Source organism: Stegodyphus dumicola, chromosome 11, assembly GCF_044657685.1.
Source record: "Stegodyphus dumicola isolate Sdum_Otavi_A_Nest chromosome 11, ASM4465768v1".
Taxonomy (NCBI): Eukaryota; Metazoa; Arthropoda; class Arachnida; order Araneae; family Eresidae; genus Stegodyphus; species Stegodyphus dumicola.
In genome coordinates, this window is record NC_140778.1 from 68690963 (window position 1) to 68713323 (window position 22361).

The following is a 22361-nucleotide window of genomic DNA, read 5'->3' on the forward strand; positions in this document are numbered from 1 at the left end:
TTTTTTAATTTAAGGTTTGGAAATTTTTTTCCATTCGACAGCCAAGAAATATTTCCAGCCAACACGATTTCATTTTTACTTTCACTTTCAGTTTATTTCTTATATGTATAAAAACATTCCACATTTCTGTTCAGATCAGTGTGGGTTGTGGACGATGCAACATCTCTACCTCATCTCACAACCAGGAAGAAAAGATGTATTTCATGAGGAATTGTTTTGTCTTTCGAAAACCACGATGGCGTGATGATTGTAATATATTTCTGTTCTAATCCGTGGGGTTTGTGGAAAATACATTCTCGGTACGCAATCCCCCACCCAGGAAGAACAGAAAATGTTTTAAAAGGAATACTTTGGCCTGACTTTTGAAAAAAACAATGATCACAGGGCTGTTGGGATAAGATTGAAAACCCATGATGATTTTGTGCGATGGGGCTAATCTTTTTTACTTAAACGGATCTTCTTCTGAACATCCAAGGTATGATTGTTTCCCTAGATGAAAGAAAACAATACTTTTTTTCTTTTTTACAAGAAAAGTATCCTCAATAATGTTACTGAAAAGATTAAAGCGATATTTTGTCATGGAACTATTAGACCGCTCGTCTATAGTCATGTTGCACCTTGGACAGCCCGCACGGTTCTGAACAGAAAACGTGGAATACTTATATAGAAAAGAGTTGAAAGTGAAAGTAAATCGCGTTGGCTGGAAACATTTCTGTTGGCTGTCGACTGGGAAAAAAATTTCTCAGAGCTCAGAAAAAAATTCTGAGATATATAAAAAAAAATCTTTTTGTTAATTTTTATCATGTCTTCTAGACATGATAAAAATTAACTCTACCCCCTTTTATCTGGGAATGTTGTCTCACCCTTTCTAAAAATAGACCATGTATACCAATATACTACAAACGGACTTGAACGCGTGTTCTCAGTATGTAGCTATACAAATTTGAAGGTAAAATTTAAAAAAAAGACATCTTTTTGGGGAAAAGGGAGTAAATTTGTATAGGAATATACTACAAACGGAATTTAAGGCCTGTTTTCAGTATATAGCTATACAAATTGGAAGGAAAAAAAAATAAAAAAAAGACATCTTTTCTTTTCGGAGGAGGGAAGGCAGTGAATTTGTATAGGAATATACTACAAACCGACTTTAAAGCCTGTTTTCAGCATATAGCTATACAAATTGGAAGGTAAAAAAAATAAAACAAGACATCTTTTTTTTTCGGGGGGGAAGGCAGTGAATTTGTATAGGAATATACTACAAACGGACTTTAAAGCTGTTTTCAGCATATAGCTATACAAATTGGAAGATAAAAAAAATAAAAAAAAAAGACATCTTTTTCTTTTTCGGGGGGGAAGGCAGTGAATTTGTATAGGAATATACTACAAACGGACTTTAAAGCCTGTTTTCAGCATATAGCTATACAAATTGGAAGGTAAAAAAAAATAAAAAAAAAGACATCTTTTTTTTTTCGGGAAATTAAGTGAATTTGTATAGGAATATACTACAAACTGACTTTAATGCCTGTTTTCAGTATATAGCTATACAAATTGGAAGGTAAAAAAAATAAAAAAAAGATATCTTTTTTGGGGAAAAGGAGTGAATTTGTATAGAAATATACTACAAGAACATCAATAAAAGAACATCATGGGTCCAAGAATTGAAACTGAAAGTCCAAAAACGAAATGTTAACGACTGGGAAGAAAATTTTCAAAGCTGAAAAAAGATTAAAAAAAAAAAAAAAATACTTCCTTTTTCTTTTTTAATTTGATGTCTTCATTCTTTTGACCTTGTAGAAATAAAAAAGTGAAGACATCAAATTAAGAAAGAAAAAAGGAAGGGTTTTTTTTTTTTTTTTTTTTTTTTTTTAATGTGTTAAAATTTTTCCAGAGCTCTCAGATCAGTCTGTGCTCTGCACTCAACGTGGATACACGCTTCTCACTCTCCTGGGAAGAGCTTCTGTGAAGGTATGTGAACATTTTTTTCTTACTCTTTTGTATTTCATAGACTACAAATATTTATTGAGTCACCCATTTTATAGAAATGTATTCTTATTTCTTTTCAATACTTTGAGGTAGGGTAATATTTTTCCCCCTGCTACTGTTTTTGCTTTTCAAGGCTAGAAATGTTTTACTCAATAGCTGTTTTTATAGAAAACATGCTATTATTTCGTATACTGATATATTTTGTGAAACTTTAACAAATCCTTTTCAACAAAGCAAGATCTCGTGATCCACAGCTGGCTAGACCCGTCAGTGTAATCGGATCACGATTGTTCCATCATATACTGATATATTTTGTGAAACTTTAACAAATTCCTTTCAAGAAGCCAAGATCTCGTGATCCACAGCTGGCTAGACACGTCAGTGTAATCGGATCACGATTGTTCCATCCTATACTGATATATTTTGTGAAACTTTAACAAATTCCTTTCAAGAAGCCAAGATCTCGTGATCCACAGCTGGCTAGACTCGTCAGTGTTATCGGATCATGATTGTTCCATCCTATACTGATATATTTTGTGAAACTTTAACAAATTCCTTTCAAGAAGCCAAGATCTCGTGATCCACAGCTGGCTAGACTCGTCAGTGTAATCGGATCACTATTGTTCCATCATAAACTGATATATTTTGTGAAACTTTAACAAATTCCTTTCAAGAAGCCAAGATCTCGTGATCCACAGCTGAATCCATTAGTCAGGAAAAACGGATCACGATTTTATCAATCGTATACTGATATATTTTGTGAAACTTTAACAAATCCCTTTCAACAGGGCAAGATCTCGTGATCCATAGCTGGCTAGAGCAGTCAGGATCAATGGATCACGATGGTTCCCTCGTATACTGATATATTTTGTGAAACTTTAACAAGGCAAGATCTCGTGATCCACAGCTGGCTAGACTAGTCAGGATTAACGGATCACGATTTTATCAATCGTATACTGATATATTTTGTGAAACTTCTTTAACAAATCCTTTTCAAGAAGGCAAGATCTCGTGATCCACAGCTGGCTAGAGCAGTCAGTATAATCGGATCACGACTGTTCCCGCGTATACTGATATATTTTGTGAAATTTTAACAAATGACTTTCAAGAAGGCAAGATCTCGTGATCCAGAACTGACTCAATCAGTCAGGATTAACGGATCACGATTGTTCTATTGTATACTGATATATTTTGTGAAACTTCTTTAACAAATGATTTTCAAGAAGGCAAGATCTCGTGATCCACAGCTCACTAGACTTGTCAGAATTAACGGATCACGATTGTTCCATTGTATACTGATATATTTTGTGAAACTTCTTTAACAAATGACTTTCAAGAAGGCAAGATCTCGTGATCCACAGCTGACTAGACCCGTCAGAATTAACGGATCACGATAGTTCCATTGTATACTAATATATTTTGTGAAACTTTAACAAATTCTTTTCAAAAAAGGCAAGGTCTTGTGATCCACAGCTGACTAGACTTGTCAGAATTAACGGATCACGATTGTTCCATTGTATACTGATATATTTTGTGAAACTTCTTTAACAAATCACTTTCAAGAAGGCAAGATCTCGTGATCCACAGCTGACTAGACCCGTCAGAATTAACGGATCACGATAGTTCCATTGTATACTAATATATTTTGTGAAACTATAACAAATCCTTTTCAAAAAAGGCAAGGTCTTGTGATCCACAGCTGACTCCATCAGTCAGGATAACGGATCACGATGGTTCCATCTTATACTGATATATATTTTGTGAAACGTTAACAAATGACTTTCAAGAAGGCAAGATCATGTGATTCAATAGAATTGTTCAATCGTATACTGGTATATTCTGATAAAACAACAGAAAGATCCAATTTCTAATACGATCCCAATATGTTTTTATAAAATCCATTTCATATTTTGTTAAACGTGAACGACTGACTTTCAAGCTGGCTGCATGGGTGTTCTTTTTTCGTGGTTTTTCCCCATGTGTAACGTGAATACGAGCCAGTTTCCCTTCCAAAGTCCTCTACGAAGGCATTTCTTAAGGCAAATAGCCCTCAAATGCTTTACCGTCATCCGAATCGACTTGAACTCTCTCCAACTTCCACGGTGTCATTTGAACGATCGAGTCGGCTGTTGGAAAAAAACGTCTGACAGCTGAAAACAGTATCTCCACACACGTTCACAAAATCTCTTTCCAGGAGGAAGAAGCGTGTATTCAGCTCCAGTGCACAGCACAGACTGATTTAAAGCTGAAACTCGAGTGGTTTAAATAGATGAGAACCCTCCATAGAAATAATTTGAATATATCTGGTTTTGTGAATCAAGCCGACTGGGAAAATAATTCTCAGAGCTCAGAAAAAAATTCTAAGATGTAAAAAAAAAAAAAAAAAAAATCTTTTTGTTAACTTTTATCATGTTTTCTAGACATGATAAAAATTAACTCCCTTCTCTTTTTGTCTGGGAATGTTGTCTCACTCTTTCTAAAAATAGACTATGACTCATTCTTGTGGAATTCTGTTGGGATTTTACTTTCGATTGGGTTTTGAATTTGTTTCAATTCCCCAGTTATCTATAAAAGCATTCCGCGTTTCACTTCAGATCCGTGTGGGCTGTGGAAGAGGCAACACGTCTCTCTCTTTACCCAATCTCATGATATTCTTTAAGAATTTCTTAGCCATTTGTCAAAGAAGGGGAGTATAATTGAAGAATTTATGAATTTGGGAACATGTCACCCATGGCAAATCTAAAATCTTGGAAGTGGATACTGGAAAGCCCCGCTCTGATTATAATTCTGAGTTCTAGCATGGGACATTTTTTAAATCAATAAGCTAAACTATTTTTCTAGTCTCATATTCTCTCGTGACTAGGGTTCCAGATTTGGGTAGAGAGAGACATGTTGCCTCATCAACAGCCCGCACTGTTCTGAACAGAAACGTGGAATGCTTTTATAGAAAAGTGAAGAGTTGAAAGTGAAAGTCGAAAAACGAAATGGGATCGGCTGGGAAAATATTTTCAGAGCTCAGAAAAAAATTCTGAGATGTAAAAAAAAAAAGAAACAATCTTTTTGTTAATTTTTATCATGTCTTCTAGACATGATAAAAATTAACTCCCTTCTCTTTTTGTCTGGGAATGTTGTCTCCCACTTTCTAAAAATAGACAATGATTCATTCTTTCTAAAGAATAGAATTCCAAGAAAAGATTGGATGAGTCATGGTCTATTTTTAGAAAGTGGGAGACAACATTCCCATACAAAAGGGGGGGTGAGTTAATTTTTATCATGTCTAGAAGACATGATAAAAATTAACAAATTTTTTTTTTCTTTTTTTTTTTTTTTTTTTTACATCTCAGAATTTTTTTCTGAGCTCTGAAAATATTTTCCCAGCCGATCTCATTTCGTTTTTCGACTTTCACTTTCAACTCTTCTCTTTTCTATAAAAGTATTTCGAGTTTCTGTTCAGAACACTGTGGGCTGTTGAAAAGGCAACACGTCTCCCTCTCTACATTAATTGGGAATCCAAGATGTTCTAAAAAAGAATTCTTTGAGAATCTCTTAACCTTTCTGAACTTTAGACGAGCTAGCTGGATATTTCTTCATTTCTTTTTCAAGTATGGGTTCAAAGGATTCTTTTAAATACTTGCAAGTAAGACGTTGTATTATTTTCTGTTGATCATGAATCTATTAAAAAATTTCAATGCCTAATTTTAGGGCTACCTATACCCGGCATGATTCATATGTTTTACTCTACGTTTTAGATAAGACCCTCTCTTAAAAACATGATTTTCCTATTCAAAGTTGAAATGAGTTTCCAAAAGCATGATCCTTTTAAAAAAAACATGTGTGTTTGTGTAGGTGTGGTGGGACGGTTAGCTTTCTTTCTTACGAGATAGTCATCTCCACGAGATGTGTTTTGGATATCTTCTCCAGTCTCTCTCTTTACCCAATCTCATGATATTCTTTAAGAATTTCTTAGCCATTTGTCAAAGAAGGGGACTATAATTGAAGAATTTATGAATTTGGGAACATGTCACCCATGGCAAATCTAAAATCTTGGCACTGGATACTGGAAAGCCCCGCTCTGATTATAATTCTGAGTTCTGGCATGGGACATTTTTTAAATCAATAAGCTAAACTATTTTTTAGTCTCATATTCTCTCGTGACTAGCGTTCCAGATTTGGGTAGAGAGAGACATGTTGCCTCATCAACAGCCCGCACTGTTCTGAACAGAAACGTGGAATGCTTTTATAGAAAAGTGAAGAGTTGGAAGTGAAAGTCGAAAAACGAAATGGGATCGGCTAGGAAAAATTTCTCAGAGCTCAGAAAAAAAAATTTTGAAATGTAAAAAAAAAAAAAAAAAACTTTTTGTTAATTTTTATCATGTCTTCTAGACATGATAAAAATTAACTCCCTTCTCTTTTTGTCTGGGAATGTTGTCTCCCACTTTCTAAAAATAGACCATGACTCATCCTTTCTAAAGAATAGAATTCCAAGAAAAGATTGGGTTCTGGTCTATTTTTAGAAACGGTAAGACAACATTCCCAGATAAAAGAACACACATGTTTTTTTAAAAGGATCATGCTTTTGGAAAATCATTTCAACTTTGAATAGGAAAATCATGTTTTTAAGAGAGGGTCTTATCTAAAACGTAGAGTAAAACATATGAATGGTATAGGTAGCCCTAAAATTAGGCATTGAAATTTTTTAATAGATTCATGATCAACAGAAAATGATACAACGTCTTACTTGCAACTATTTAAAAGAATCCTTTGAACCCATACTTGAAAAAGAAATAAAGAAATATCCAGCTAGCTCGTCTAAAGTTCAGAAAGGTTAAGAGATTCTCAAAGAATTCTTCTTTAGAACATCTTGGAATCCCAATTAATGTAGAGAGGGAGACGTGTTGCCTTTTCAACAGCCCACAGTGTTCTGAACAGAAACTCGAAATACTTTTATAGAAAAGAGAAGAGTTGAAAGTGAAAGTCGAAAAACGAAATGAGATCGGCTGGGAAAATATTTTCAGAGCTCAGAAAAAAATTCTGAGATGTAAAAAAAAAAAATCTTTTTGTTAATTTTTATCATGTCTTCTAGACATGATAAAAATTAACTCATCCCCCTTTTATCTGGGAATGTTGTCTTACCGTTTCTAAAAATAGACCAGAACCCAATCTTTTCTTGGAATTCTATTCTTTAGAAAGGATGAGTCATGGTCTATTTTTAGAAAGTGGGAGACAACATTCCCAGACAAAAAGAGAAGGGAGTTAATTTTTATCATGTCTAGAAGACATGATAAAAATTCACAAAAAGATTTTTTTTTTTTTTTACATTTCAAATTTTTTTTTTCTGAGCTCTGAGAAATTTTTCCTAGCCAATCCCATTTCGTTTTTCGACTTTCACTTTCAACTCTTCACTTTTCTATAAAAGCATTCCACGTTTCTGTTCAGAACAGTGCGGGCTGTTGATGAGGCAACATGTCTCTCTCTACCCAAATCTGGAACGCTAGTCACGAGAGAATATGAGACTAGAAAAATAGTTTAGCTTATTGATTTAAAAAATGTCCCATGCTAGAACTCAGAATTATAATCAGAGCGGGGCTTTCCAGTATCCAGTGCCAAGATTTTAGATTTGCCATGTGTGACATGTTCCCAAATTCATAAATTCTTCAATTATAGTCCCCTTCTTTGACAAATGGCTAAGAAATTCTTAAAGAATATCATGAGATTGTGTAAAGAGAGAGACGTGTTGCCTCTTCCACAGCCCACACGGATCTGAAGTGAAACGCGGAATGCTTTTATAGATAACTGGGGAATTGAAACAAATTCAAAACCCAATCGAAAGTAAAATCTCAACAGAATTCCACAAGAATGAGTCATAGTCTATTTTTAGAAAGAGTGAGACAACATTCCCAGACAAAAAGAGAAGGGAGTTAATTTTTATCATGTCTAGAAGACATGATAAAAATTAACAAAAAGATTTTTTTTTTTTTTTTTTTTTTTTTTTTTTACATCTTAGAATTTTTTTCTGAGCTCTGAGAATTATTTTCCCAGTCGGCTTGATTCACAAAACCAGATATATTCAAATTATTTCTATGGAGGGTTCTCATCTATTTAAACCACTCGCGATTCAGCTTTAAATCAGTCTGTGCTGTGCACTGGAGCTGAATACACGCTTCTTCCTCCTGGAAAGAGGTTTTGTGAAGGTGTGTGGAGATATTGTTTTCAGCTGTCAGACATTTTTTTCCAACAGCCGATTCGATCGTTCAAATGACACCGTGGAAGTTAGAGAGAGGTCAAGTCGATTCGGATGACGGTAAAGCATTTGAGGGCTATTTGCCTTAAGAAATGCCTTCGTGGAGGACTTTGGAAGGGAAACTGGCTCGTATTCACGTTACACATGGGGAAAAACCACGAAAAAAAACACCCATGCAGCCAGCTTGAAAGTCAGTCGTTCACGTTTAACAAAATATGAAATGGATTTTATAAAAACATATTGGGATCGTATTCAAAATTGGATCATTCTGTTGTTTTATCAGAATATACCAGTATACGATTGAACAATTCTATTGAATCACATGATCTTGCCTTCTTGAAAGTCATTTGTTAACGTTTCACAAAATATATATCAGTATAAGATGGAACCATCGTGATCCGTTATCCTGACTGATGGAGTCAGCTGTGGATCACAAGACCTTGCCTTTTTTGAAAAGGATTTGTTATAGTTTCACAAAATATATTAGTATACAATGGAACTATCGTGATCCGTTAATTCTGACGGGTCTAGTCAGCTGTGGATCACGAGATCTTGCCTTCTTGAAAGTCATTTGTTAAAGAAGTTTCACAAAACATATCAGTATACAATGGAACAATCGTGATCCGTTAATTCTGACAAGTCTAGTCAGCTGTGGATCACAAGACCTTGCCTTTTTTGAAAAGGATTTGTTAAAGTTTCACAAAATATATTAGTATACAATGGAACTATCGTGATCCGTTAATTCTGACGGGTCTAGTCAGCTGTGGATCACGAGATCTTGCCTTCTTGAAAGTCATTTGTTAAAGAAGTTTCACAAAACATATCAGTATACAATGGAACAATCGTGATCCGTTAATTCTGACAAGTCTAGTCAGCTGTGGATCACGAGATCTTGCCTTCTTGAAAATCATTTGTTAAAGAAGTTTCACAAAATATATCAGTATACAATAGAACAATCGTGATCCGTTAATCCTGACTGATTGAGTCAGTTCTGGATCACGAGATCTTGCCTTCTTGAAAGTCATTTGTTAAAATTTCACAAAATATATCAGTATTCGAGGGAACAGTCGTGATCCGATTATACTGACTGCTCTAGCCAGCTGTGGATCACGAGATCTTGCCTTCTTGAAAAGGATTTGTTAAAGAAGTTTCACAAAATTTATCAGTATACGATTGATAAAATCGTGATCCGTTAATCCTGACTAGTCTAGCCAGCTGTGGATCACGAGATCTTGCCTTGTTAAAGTTTCACAAAATATATCAGTATACGAGGGAACCATCGTGATCCATTGATCCTGACTGCTCTAGCCAGCTATGGATCACGAGATCTTGCCCTGTTGAAAGGGATTTGTTAAAGTTTCACAAAATATATCAGTATATGATGGAACAATCGTGATCCGATTACACTGACGAGTCTAGCCAGCTGTGGATCACGAGATCTTGGCTTCTTGAAAGGAATTTGTTGAAGTTTCACAAAATATATCAGTATAGGATGGAACAATCGTGATCCGATTACACTGACGTGTCTAGCCAGCTGTGGATCACGAGATCTTGGCTTCTTGAAAGGAATTTGTTAAAGTTTCACAAAATATATCAGTATAGGATGGAACAATCATAATCCGATTACACTGACGTGTCTAGCCAGCTGTGGATCACGAGATCTTGGCTTCTTGAAAGGAATTTGTTAAAGTTTCACAAAATATATCAGTATATGATGGAACAATCGTGATCCAATTACACTGACGGGTCTAGCCAGCTGTGGATCACGAGATCTTGCTTTGTTGAAAAGGATTTGTTAAAGTTTCACAAAATATATCAGTATACGAAATAATAGCATGTTTTCTATAAAAACAGCTACTGAGTAAAACATTTCTAGCCTTGAAAAGCAAAAACAGTAGCACGGGGGAAAATATTACCCTACCTCAAAGTATTGAAAAGAAATAAGAATACATTTCTATAAAATGGGTGACTCAATAAATATTTGTAGTCTATGAAATACAAAAGATTAAGAAAAAATGTTCACATACCTTCACAGAAGCTCTTCCCAGGAGAGTGAGAAGCGTGTATCCACGTTGAGTGCACAGAGCACAGACTGATCTGAAACTGAAACGCGAGTGGTTTAAATACATTAACAAGTTGCTTCTAGAAACCGACTGGGAAAAATTCTCAGAGCTCTGGAAAAATTTTAACACATTAAAAAAAAAAAAAAAAAAAAAAAAAAAAAAAAACTTTTTTTTTTCTTTCTTAATTTGATGTCTTCAATTTTTTTATTTCTACAAGGTCAAAAGAATGTAGACATCAAATTAATTTGATGTCTTCAATTTTTTTATTTCTACAAGGTCAAAAGAATGAAGACATCAAATTAAGAAAGAAAAAGGAAGTTTTTTTTTTTTTTTTTTTTTTTTTTTTTTTTAAATCTTTTTTCAGCTTTGAAAATTTTCTTCCCAGTCGTTAACATTTCGTTTTTGGACTTTCAGTTTCAATTCTTGGACCCATGATGTTCTTTTATTGATGTTCTTGTAGTATATTTCTATACAAATTCACTGCTTTTCCCCAAAAAAGATATCTTTTTTTTATTTTTTTTTTACCTTCCAATTTGTATAGCTATATACTGAAAACAGGCATTAAAGTCCGTTTGTAGTATATTCCTATACAAATTCACTGCCTTCCCCCCGAAAAAAAAAAAGATGTCTTTTTTTTTATTTTTTTTACCTTCCAATTTGTATAGCTATATGCTGAAAACAGGCTTTAAAGTCCGTTTGTAGTATATTCCTATACAAATTCACTATCTTCCCCCCCGAAAAAAAAAGATGTCTTTTTTTTTTTTTTTTTTTACCTTCCAATTTGTATAGCTATATGCTGAAAACAGGCTTTAAAGTCGGTTTGTAGTATATTCCTATACAAATTCACTGCCTTCCCTCCTCCGAAAAGAAAAGATGTCTTTTTTTTATTTTTTTTTACCTTCCAATTTGTATAGCTATATACTGAAAACAGGCCTTAAATTCCGTTTGTAGTATATTCCTATACAAATTTACTCCCTTTTCCCCAAAAAGATGTCTTTTTTTTTAATTTTACCTTCAAATTTGTATAGCTACATACTGAGAACACGCGTTCAAGTCCGTTTGTAGTATATTGGTATACATGGTCTATTTTTAGAAAGGGTGAGACAACATTCCCAGATAAAAGGGGGTAGAGTTAATTTTTATCATGTCTAGAAGACATGATAAAAATTAACAAAAAGATTTTTTTTTTTTTTTATATCTCAGAATTTTTTTCTGAGCTCTGAGAATTTTTCTCCCAGTCCACAGCCAACAGAAATGTTTCCAGCCAACGCGATTTACTTTCACTTTCAACTCTTTTCTATATAAGTATTCCACGTTTTCTGTTCAGAACCGTGCGGGCTGTCCAAGGAGCAACATGACTATAGACGAGCGGTCTAATAGTTCCATGACAAAATATCGCTTTAATCTTTTCAGTAACATTATTGAGGATACTTTTCTTGTAAAAAAGAAAAAAAGTATTGTTTTCTTTCATCTAGGGCAACAATCATACCTTGGATGTTTAGAAGAAGATCCGTTTAAGTAAAAAAATTAGCCCCATCGCACAACATCATCATGGGTTCTCAATCTTATCCCAACAGCCCTGTGATCATTGTTTTTTTCAAAAGTCAGGCCAAAGTATTCCTTTTAAAACATTTTCTGTTCTTCCTGGGTGGGGGATTGCGTACCGAGAATGTATTTTCCACAAACCCCACGGATTAGAACAGAAATATATTACAATCATCACGCCATCGTGGTTTTCGAAAGACAAAACAATTCCTCATGAAACAACATCTTTTCTTCCTGGTTGTGAGATGAGGTAGAGATGTTGCATCGTCCACAACCCACACTGATCTGAACAGAAATGTGGAATGTTTTTATAGATATAAGAAATAAACTGAAAGTGAAAGTAAAAATGAAATCGTGTTGGCTGGAAATATTTCTTGGCTGTCGAATGGAAAAAAATTTCCAAAGCTTTAAAAAAAAAAAAAAAAAAAAACTCTTCCTTTTTTTCTATTAATTTGATGTCTTCACTTTGTTTACTTTGGAATGAAGAAACCCAAAGACCATGACTCATCCTTTCTAAAACATATAATTCCTAGAATGAGTCATGGTCTATTTTTAGAAACACTGAGACGACATTCCCACACAAAAGGGGGGTAGGGTTAATTTTTATCATGTCTAGAAGACATGATAAAGTTAACAAAAAGATTTTTTTTTTTTTTTTTTTTTTTTTTTACATCTCAGATTTTTTTTCTGAGCTCTGAAAATTTTTCCCAGTCGGCAACCAAGTGAAAATTCTCCAGCCAACACTTTTACTTTCACTTTTCTATAAAAGTATTCTACGTTTTCTGTTCAGAACTGTGCGGGCTGTCCAAGGTGCAGCATGCTTTTTCTTTCTCTACCTCATCTGAACCCAGGACCACTCTTCTAGAAAGAGCTTCTGTGAACACAAGCTTTTTTCCAATTTTTGACGTCTCACAGAATAGAAATCATTCCTCCGTTTAGGGGAAAATGTTTCCCATTTGAAAAGCTAGGACCCCTCGTTTGGATTTCATCGACGGACATTGAAAGATATTTTCCCATGACGAAATCTCTCTATCCCACACCTTCTTCTAAAGTGAAGTTAAAGAGATTTTTCATACCGGGTTTTCAATTTTCACCTCAAATCATACCGTTGACGACGTGTGACACACAAACCGTGACATAAATTTCAGTTTCCATGACAGCTAAGAGTCTTGAGGTTTAAACAAATGTATGAAAGAATTTATTTTTGATCCGTTTCAGCGATTGAGTGGGCTGGGAAAAAAAGGCTCTTTCCATGACAGCTAACACGCTTGAGCTTTAAACATGTATAAAAGAATTTATTTTTAATCCATTTCAGCGATTGAGTGGGCTGGGGAAAAAAAAGGCTCTTTCCATAACAGCTAACACGATTGAGCTTTAAAAATGTATGAAAGAATTTGTTTTTTAATCGATTTCAGCGATTGAGTGGGCTGGGGAAAAAAAGGTTCTTTCCATGACAGCTAACACGCTTGAGCTTTAAACATGTATGAAAGAATTTATTTTTAATCCATTTCAGCGATTGAGTGGGCTGGGGAAAAAAAAGGCTCTTTCCATGACAGCTAACACGCTTGAGCTTTAAAAATGTATGAAACAATTTATTTTAAATCCATTTCATACATGACAGCTAACACGCTTGAGCTTTAAAAATGTATGAAACAATTTATTTTAAATCCATTTCAGCGATTGAGTGGGCTAAGGAAAAAAAGGTTCTTTCCATGACAGCTAACACGCTTGAGCTTTAAACATGTATGAAAGAATTTATTTTTAATCCATTTCAGCGATTGAGTGGGCTGGGAAAAAATAAGCCCTTTCCATGACAACTAACACGCTTGAGCTTTAAAAATGTATGAAACAATTTATTTTAAATCCATTTCATCCATGACAGCTAACACGCTTGAGCTTTAAAAATGTATGAAATAATTTATTTTAAATATATTTCAGCGATTGAGTGGGCTGTGGAAAGAAAAAGCTCTTTCCATGATACCTAACACTCCTAAGCTTTAAAAATGTATGAAAGAATTTATTTTTAATCCATTTCAGCGATTGAAGGGGCTCGGAAAATTTTCTTAGAGCTCAGGGAATGTGTGTCCAGGTTGAATGCACAGCACACACGGATGGGTAGTCGAAACTCGAGTAGCTTAAATAAATATACGAAATTTGGGTCATCGAGTGGACTATGAAAAATTCTCAGAGTTCTGGAAATAATTCTGAGTTCAAGCATGGGACATGAGAACAGAAATGTATTACAATCATCATGTCATCATTGTTTCGAAAGCCAAAAGAATTCCTCATGAAAGAACATCTTTTTTTCCTGGTTGTGGGATGGAGTAGAGTTGCTGCATCTTGAACAACCCACACTGATCTGAACAGAAATATGAAATGTTTTTATAGATATAAGAAATGAACTGAAAGTGAAAGTAAAAATGAAATTGTATTGGCTGGAAATATTTCTTGGCTGTTGAATGGAAAAATATTTCCAAAGCTTAAAAAAAAAAAAAAAAAAAAAAAAACTCTTTTTTTTTTCTATTAATTTGATGTCTTCACTTTGTTTACTTTGGAATGGAGAAACCCAAAGACTATGACTCATCCTTTCTAAAACATATAATTCCTAGAATGAGTCATGGTCTATTTTTAGAAACAGGGAGACAACATTCCCACACAAAAGGGGGGTAGGGTTAATTTTTATCATGTCTTTTTTTTTTTTTTTTTTTTTACATCTCAGATTTTTTTTTCTGAGCTCTGAAAATTTTTTCCCAGTCGGCAACCAATTGAAAAATTTCCAATCGGCTTTTACTTTCACTTTCAACTCTTTTCTATAAAAGCATTCCACGTTTTCTGTTCAGAACCGTGCGGGCTCTCCATGGTGCAACATGCTTTTTCTCTCTCTACCTCATCTGCAGCTAGGGTGTTTTTCCTTCTTCAAGAAGTGGAATTCTTTGGGAATACTTTACAATTTCACGAGCTAGCTGTTTCTTATATTTCGAGGAGATTTCAATGGAATTGTTTATAGATGTCACCTATTGCAGATGGGGGAAAAGTCTATACTGGATCGCTGGAGACATCTCATCCAGATAGGTCACGTTATATTTTTTCCTACACCTAAATAAACTGGACATGAGCCATCCTTTTGTTTTCTCATTCAACAAAGATAGACACTGCAGACCGTTTTGGGTTTCAACTCTTCGCGAACCGAGATGAGCCGCAGCTACACTTTGCGTTTTCTATGAGCGCAATAATGGATTACGTGAGCAGCCATTTTGTTTCCCATCTCACCCAGATAGGTCATGTTGTATTTTGTTTCATGCACCTAGCCAATTTTGGACATGAGCCATCCTTTTGTTTTTTTTTTTTTTTTTTCTATCGAACCAAGATAGACTCTGGAGACAATTTTGTTTCTCAACGGAAAAGTAAATTTTCTGAATGGGTACCGGTGTTCGAATACTTTTGTGACCTACTGTACATAGGAGCCTTATATAGCTATATAGGAGCCTTATATAGATCTTCCTAAACTTGTCTAGCTCGGCCGCTATTGCGAGCCGTTCCATATGCGAGATGCATATCCGCTAGCTCTTAATGCGTAAAACGATTTAGCTCAACACTAGTAAGTTAGCTCCCACACTGATGACAGCGGGAGTGGTCGGGCGAGCCGTTCACTGGTTGGGTAGACCCAGCGCCCTCGCGTACATTTGCGTACACACTTTTCTGTGCTTTCCTGACGTCTACGAAATTTGAACGACAAGTTTTGAAACACCCAACACCCAACATACTTCCTTGTCGTTTATAAAATAAGACACACGAATCATCCATGCTTTCTATATCAATAATCCATGCTTCCAAGCTAAGGGAATCCTCCTTACGCTCGACTCAATTTGAACATAGATTATATGATTGTTCGATATTATGCAGATTTTTTTCGTCAATAAATGCAACTTATCAATTGAGAACCTGAAACAGAATCACGTATTTCATCTAAAATGTTAATAAATTATATGCCTGAAAGAATTTTTCTGCCCATAAGATCCTTTTCACTATTTGATACTGATACTTATCGAATATCATTTTTATGTCCAATATCAGTTTTCATAAACGTTCCCTTAAATTTACCATCACCTTCTTTAATGCTAGATGGGCAAAATCCATTTATCTTAACAGTATTCTGTACTAAAAAATGTCTCTTTCCTTGAATTTTAGATTTAAACATACCAGATACATGGCAAATAAAAGAGTAATATGCAGTATTGCTGGATTTTTTTATGCTTTCGACAATAAATTTTGAATGCTTGTCTTTCTCAATACTTCCTTTCCAATAATAAAAGGCCTCTTATGATGAAAATTCTAAAAGTTCATCTATTCTTATATCATGATCAAGTTCGAAATGTTAAATAATATTTTGCTTATCAAGATAGGCATTGCACAGTATACATTTATGGAATTGATACTGGGGCACTGAGGCTAATGTATGTTTCTGCCGTCCATGAGATTTTAAATGGCATAGATTGTTGAACTGACGTGTACAACTACAACATTTAAATTCGCATTACTTCCTGCGCTTTAAGTCCTGCAATTTTGCGGGATAACGATTTGCTATGTGTCTGCTTAAATTTAAAATTGTAGAATATCTTTTCCCACAATCCACAAAAGAAAAACTTTTCAACTGTTGATTTTCCATTTCAGGAATATTTGGGCTTCAAAAAGAAATTTCAATTCTTTCGGAAGGTATGGCTGATCTTCCGATGCGGGAAAACTATTTTGCCCTGAAAACAGCCGCTTAATTAATTCAGAAGATATATTAAAAAGACATAATATTTCACAAACTACGAAATACAAACAATACTATTGACTAGCCCCGTGTTGTACATATGTGATGCACGGGGAGTCTGTATGTTCTCAAAGGAAAAAAAAAAAAAAAAAAAATACTATTGACTACAAATTTCCCTATATTCAAAATCTCTTTTCCCTTCTCCCTTTCCCAGGTAAGGGAAAAACCCGGTTATGATCAAAAGTGATTCTTGAACCAGCGGCTTACTCAAAGGAAGAGGGTCAGACAATCTGTTCTGTTTTTGATAATCATTTTATCTCTGCGTTGTTATCAATATATAATAGAGTGTTCGAATTTTAGTAGACTTAAACTGAAGCATTTGAACAAGTGTGACTTGCCTCTTGACCGTTTAATCCGGAAAGAGGCTAGTTCTAATGTATTTCTATACCTGAAAAAAAAAAAAAAAAAAAAAAAAAAAGGTTAATATTATATAATTTGATTTAGCTTTTATTAGAGTGTAATTTTATGTGCTTCTTCGTTTGTTGCATATCATTTGCTGACTTTTAATACCTTTCTTCTTAGTGTTCATTTTATTATTTCATTTGGGTTTTTTAACTTCACTATTGCTTCTATTAGATTTGTGCTTCATATTAACTTTAATTGGGACGAAAGCTACCCTTGTATAAAGTACCTTGTTTGGAGTATATAACCTTGCTGGTTATTCACCATTAACTCTACTAGCACCAACACCAAGATCTGAACTATCTTTTCATTTAAATCAATTAAAAAGTCATTTAAGCGAAAAGCTTATTTAAATATGCATATGCTTATTTACCTAGTTAGGAAAAAAATGTAATAATCAAATTTGTGTAATAATCAAAAAACTCATTTCAACATGCATATGAGCATTCACACAGGAGAGAACCCTTACATGTGTGAAGTATGTAAGAAATCATTTAATCGAAAATCTACTTTAAACATGCATATGCGTATTCACACAGGAGAGAAACCTTATATGTGTGAAGTATGTAAGAAAACATTTAGAATAAAAGTTATTTTAAAGAACCATATGCTTATTCACACGGGAGAGAAACCTTACATGTGTGAAGTATGTCACAAGAAGTTCAGTGCAAAACATAGTTTAAACATGCATATGCTTATTCACACAGGTGAGAAACCTCATATGTGTGAAGTATGTAAGAAGTCATTTAGGCGAAAGGGTAGTTTAGACCAGCATATGCTTATACACACAGGAGAGAAATGTTACATATGTGAAGTATGTAAGAAATCATTTTATCGAAAAACTTATTTAAACCAGCATATGCTTCTTCACACCGGAGAGAAACCTTATATGTGTGAAGTATGTAAGAAGATGTTTAGGGTAAAAACTAATTTAAACATTCATATGCGTATTCACACAAGAGAGAACTCTGATATGTGTGAAGTATGTAAGAAGACATTTACTGAAAAGCATAGTTTAAACAAGCATATGTGCATTCACACAGGAGAGAAACCTCATATATGCAAACTATGTAAGAGAATATTTACTGTAAAGCGTAGTTTAAAGATACATATGCTTATTCACACAGGTGAGAAATCTTATATGTGTGAAGTATGTAAGAAATCATTTCGGCAAAAAGGTCATTTAGACGTGCATATGCGTATTCACACAGGAGAGAAACCTTATGTTTGTGAAGTATGTAAGAAGGCGTTTAGTCGAAAGGGTTGTTTAAACCAGCATATGCTTATTCACACAGGAGTGAAGCGTTATATATGTGAAATATGTGAGAAGTCATTTCATCAAGAAAGTCATTTAAACATACATATGTATATTCACACAGGAGAGAAACCTTATATGTGTGAAGTATGTAACAAGACGTTTAGTGAAAGTGGTAGTTTAAATGTGCATATGCGTATTCACACAGGAGAGAAACCTCATATGTGCAAACTATGTAACAGGGCATTTAGTGTAAAGCGTAGTTTAAACATGCATATGCTTATTCACACAGGTGAGAAATCTCATATGTGTGAAGTATGTAAGAAAACATTTAATCGGAAGGGTAGTTTAAACGAGCATATGCTTATTCACACAGAAGAGAAACGTTATATATGTGAAGTATGTAAGAAATCATTTTATCGAAAACGTGTTTTAAACAACCATATGCGCATTCACACAGGAGAGAAACCCTTTATGTGTGAAGTATGTAAGAAGACATTTAGAATAAAGGTTATTTTAAAGAACCATATGCGTATTCACACGGGAGAGAAACCTTATATGTGTGAAGTATGTAACAAGAAATTTAGTGAAAATGGTAGTTTAAAGAGGCATATGCATATTCACAGAGGGTAGAAACCTCATATGTGCAAAATATGTAAGATATTTAGTGTAAAGGATAGTTTAAACAAGCATTATTTTCTCACAGGGGAGAAACCTTATATGAGTGATGTATGTAAGATGTCATTTAATTGAAAAGCTCATTTAAACAGCCATTCACAAAGGGCAGAAACCTAATTAGAGTGAAATCTGTTAAATAATTTTTTTTTTAAATTTGCATACACATATGCATACAGCCGAGAACCCTCATATGTAGTAAGACGTTTACTCAAATGTGTAGTTTAACAAGCATATGCTTAGTCACACTGGAGAGAAAATTTGTGTGCGTGGTATGTAAATATTCATTTATTTTCATGAAGAGCATTTATGAGTTACATATGTAACAAGTCATTTAGGGTGATAAAGAAGTTGAAGAAACGTATCTCTTAGCTACACAGAAGAGAAACCGCCTGTCTTTAGAATATATATTAGAAACAATTTTTACTTAACCTTTGCAGTAAGCAATAATCTGCGTAGCTAGAAAATCTGAATATTTGATGTCAAGTCTGGATTTTTCTCACCAGTTGACAGAATTTAAAAAGAGCAAAATTCATAGAATTTAAAGAGGCAAATTTGAATAGCATAAAGCCTACAGGTCACCCTGTAGGAGAAACAGGAATTCTCATTTGGTGAAAATAAATTATAAAGCATTAATTTGTTTTCCCAAAATGAAATATTTTTCAAGTTATTTTTACATGATAATAAGTGTTCAATGTTTATATCTGCTGCATAATGAAGTGTGGATAAGAACTTCAGAATCTGAAATTGTAAAAGGTGGCTAAATATTTCATCTAACGTGTATGCTCTAAGTTATATGTGTTTACTGTTTCTGAATTTCATGCTGATACAAATTGCAGTGTGCCATCACAGGTAGAAATATCATTCTTCATGCCTGTCATGAAAAATTTATTAGTTGTTTTCATTCGTCATGAACAATTACTGAAGACCATGCCTATCCTGCTCCATTATCAAATGCGTCAGAGTATAATGTCCACAAAATTAGTGCAGTGTTCCACAGCAATGTTAGAAAGGCGAAATGAAATCTCATACTTTTTCAGTCAAATTTTGAACATACCAAATTATAGGAATGCCAGCTGTTTAATGCATATAAAAAGAAATTTGAGAAACATCATTTCTCTGCAGGTAAGAAATCTATATATAAATTGATATTTATTTTGAAAACTGTTTTGTATTTTTTCATGTAATAGTAAAGAAAGCTAAAATAATTCCTTTTTATTTGTTGCTGTCATATGTTATGAAATTATTTTCTATTTTGGGAACTCGGGAATATTTTGGCTCTGAAAAATAAAATAGTAAAAGTATGGAAGTTTCAGAAGTGCTGAGCAAAACCCAAAAAGTTACTGTAATTATTTTAAGATTAGTTTCATTCGTCTTCTCGTATATTTTATTAATGATAACTAGATCCTGTGTAATTAATTGTTTTCGAATATTAAATGTGGAGCAGTTTTCTCTGCTCCACATTTTCTGTAAAATTCAGTTTACACTTTTCTGATTCCTTTTATTCTATTTTTTAAATTAAAAAAATCTTCTGTTTGTTTGCTGATAGAAAGTTTATAGGGATGCTTTCTCTTTTCGATTTTGGAACTTGGAACCTTAGGATTTGAAGGCATATGCATATGATTCCTAAAAAGTGTGACAAAATGATTTAAATATTCTTGGTATTATTGTTTAGTGAACATATTTATTGAAAAATTTGTGATGAATATCTTATTTTTTGAATAACATTTAAAGCAAAATTGCTTGAATTTTCTACTTTTGATTCTGAAAGGTTATTCTCTTAACATGTTTATGTTCTCTTCACTTTCTCTTCTTTTCATTAGACACAAGTACAGAAAGTTGCAAAATTGGTTCTAATGTTATCATATGGGCAGCTATCTGCTAATAAAGATAATATGCTAATAAAGATAATAGTTTTACTGCTAATAAAGATAATATGAAGTTGTGTCAGTGGCCTGCAGAGTCAACACTGGTATAATCTCTGTGGGTTCTAAATTCTGCTGCCTAATCTTTTGTTAAATTCTAAACTTTTTGCAGTCTCTAAAATCTGTGTTCCTGTACTAAATTTTAAAATTATATCATCCCAAAGTTTGGCTGTTTTCTGCTTTACTAAATTTTAAAATTTCTCCAGCTGGCCTTGACCATATCATTTATATTTATGTTAAAATTATTGAAGAAAAAAATAAGTAGTATCTTTCATACATTCTAAGTACATGTAGCTTTTTAGAATAACATCAATTTTTAATTAAGTCTGAAAATTCTAATATGAAGAAAGGGAAAAGAAAATGATGAAACTGAAAAAGAAAAAAAAAAATATTCTTCAAAATACATTATTGGAATACAGACAAATTAGGAGATGAAGCAGAAACTAATAAGAACACTGATTTATTTATAGAGACAAACAAACTTAGAAAATGTGCTAAAAGAAGATAACTGTATATGAGCTAAAATATTAGGAGATTTTTCAGATTAGAAAAAAGCATGCAAATATTTTACTGTGTGTTATTGCTACGAAACATATGTTTTGTGTAGCTTTTAATGTATAACAATCCTAATATTATTTTGGAATTAATGCTATAAATTATATGTGTAATGATCCATTATTTGAACCCTTTGAGAGCAGGGGTCTCATGTATGCATTCCCTACAAAAGTCTCTCATAGCTGGGTATCGAGCTCATGCGTCACTGGAGAACTAATGTAAGGGACTGGTGATGCATATATGCATTTTAAGCTGAAACACGTTTTAAAGGCTACTAGATGACATCCTGTGTCAATTGTTTTTTAATTGTATATAGTTTTAGGATCCTGACCTTCAGTTTGATCACATTCTGTGTAGCATTGGTGTCAGCTGTTGCAAGAGAGGAGGCAAAGCGTAATGCAAACAAACAGAACTCATCTTTTTAACTCGCCACGAGATATAAATGTTCGTGTTTCAGATATCTCTTTAAATTCTTTTTGTTATTTATTTATTTATTTTATTTATTTATTTATTTATTTTGCTACTATGTGGAGTCTTTTAGGGTTACTATGTGGGGTTCTATTATGCTTTGCATTCCTTTTATTCCTTCTATTTCATGTACTTCAGGGAGCACAATGCCTTTAAGCAAGAGAAGAAAAGATAAATCTGAAATTTTTTAGAAGACCATAAAAAAAGAAAAAAAAAGTACCATAATGTGCTGTCTACTGATATACAACAGTACTATGTCCGAGATCTGGACTCATCGGGATTTCCATTATTCCGGATTTGGGATTTTTTTCGGATATTAGATCATCAATATCAGTGTTATTCTAGTAAGATGTCAAGCACAAATTATAAAATTAAAAATATGAGATTGTGATTTATGAAATAATGAAGTATTTATGATCTAAAGAGCATCAAA

At 33.6% G+C, this 22361-nt stretch overlaps 1 protein-coding gene across 1 annotated transcript in view; it reads left to right on the forward strand.

Moving 5' to 3' along the window:
- The window catches only part of LOC118205602 (uncharacterized), a 90145-nt gene that overhangs the window by 60331 nt on the left and 7453 nt on the right, over positions 1-22361 (forward strand). Inside the window, exon 4 of the mRNA XM_085826302.1 lies at positions 17454-20105. Coding sequence (XP_085682428.1) covers positions 17454-18938 — 1485 coding nt within the window. The 3' untranslated portion in view covers positions 18939-20105. The remainder of the gene's footprint in view (positions 1-17453; positions 20106-22361) is intronic.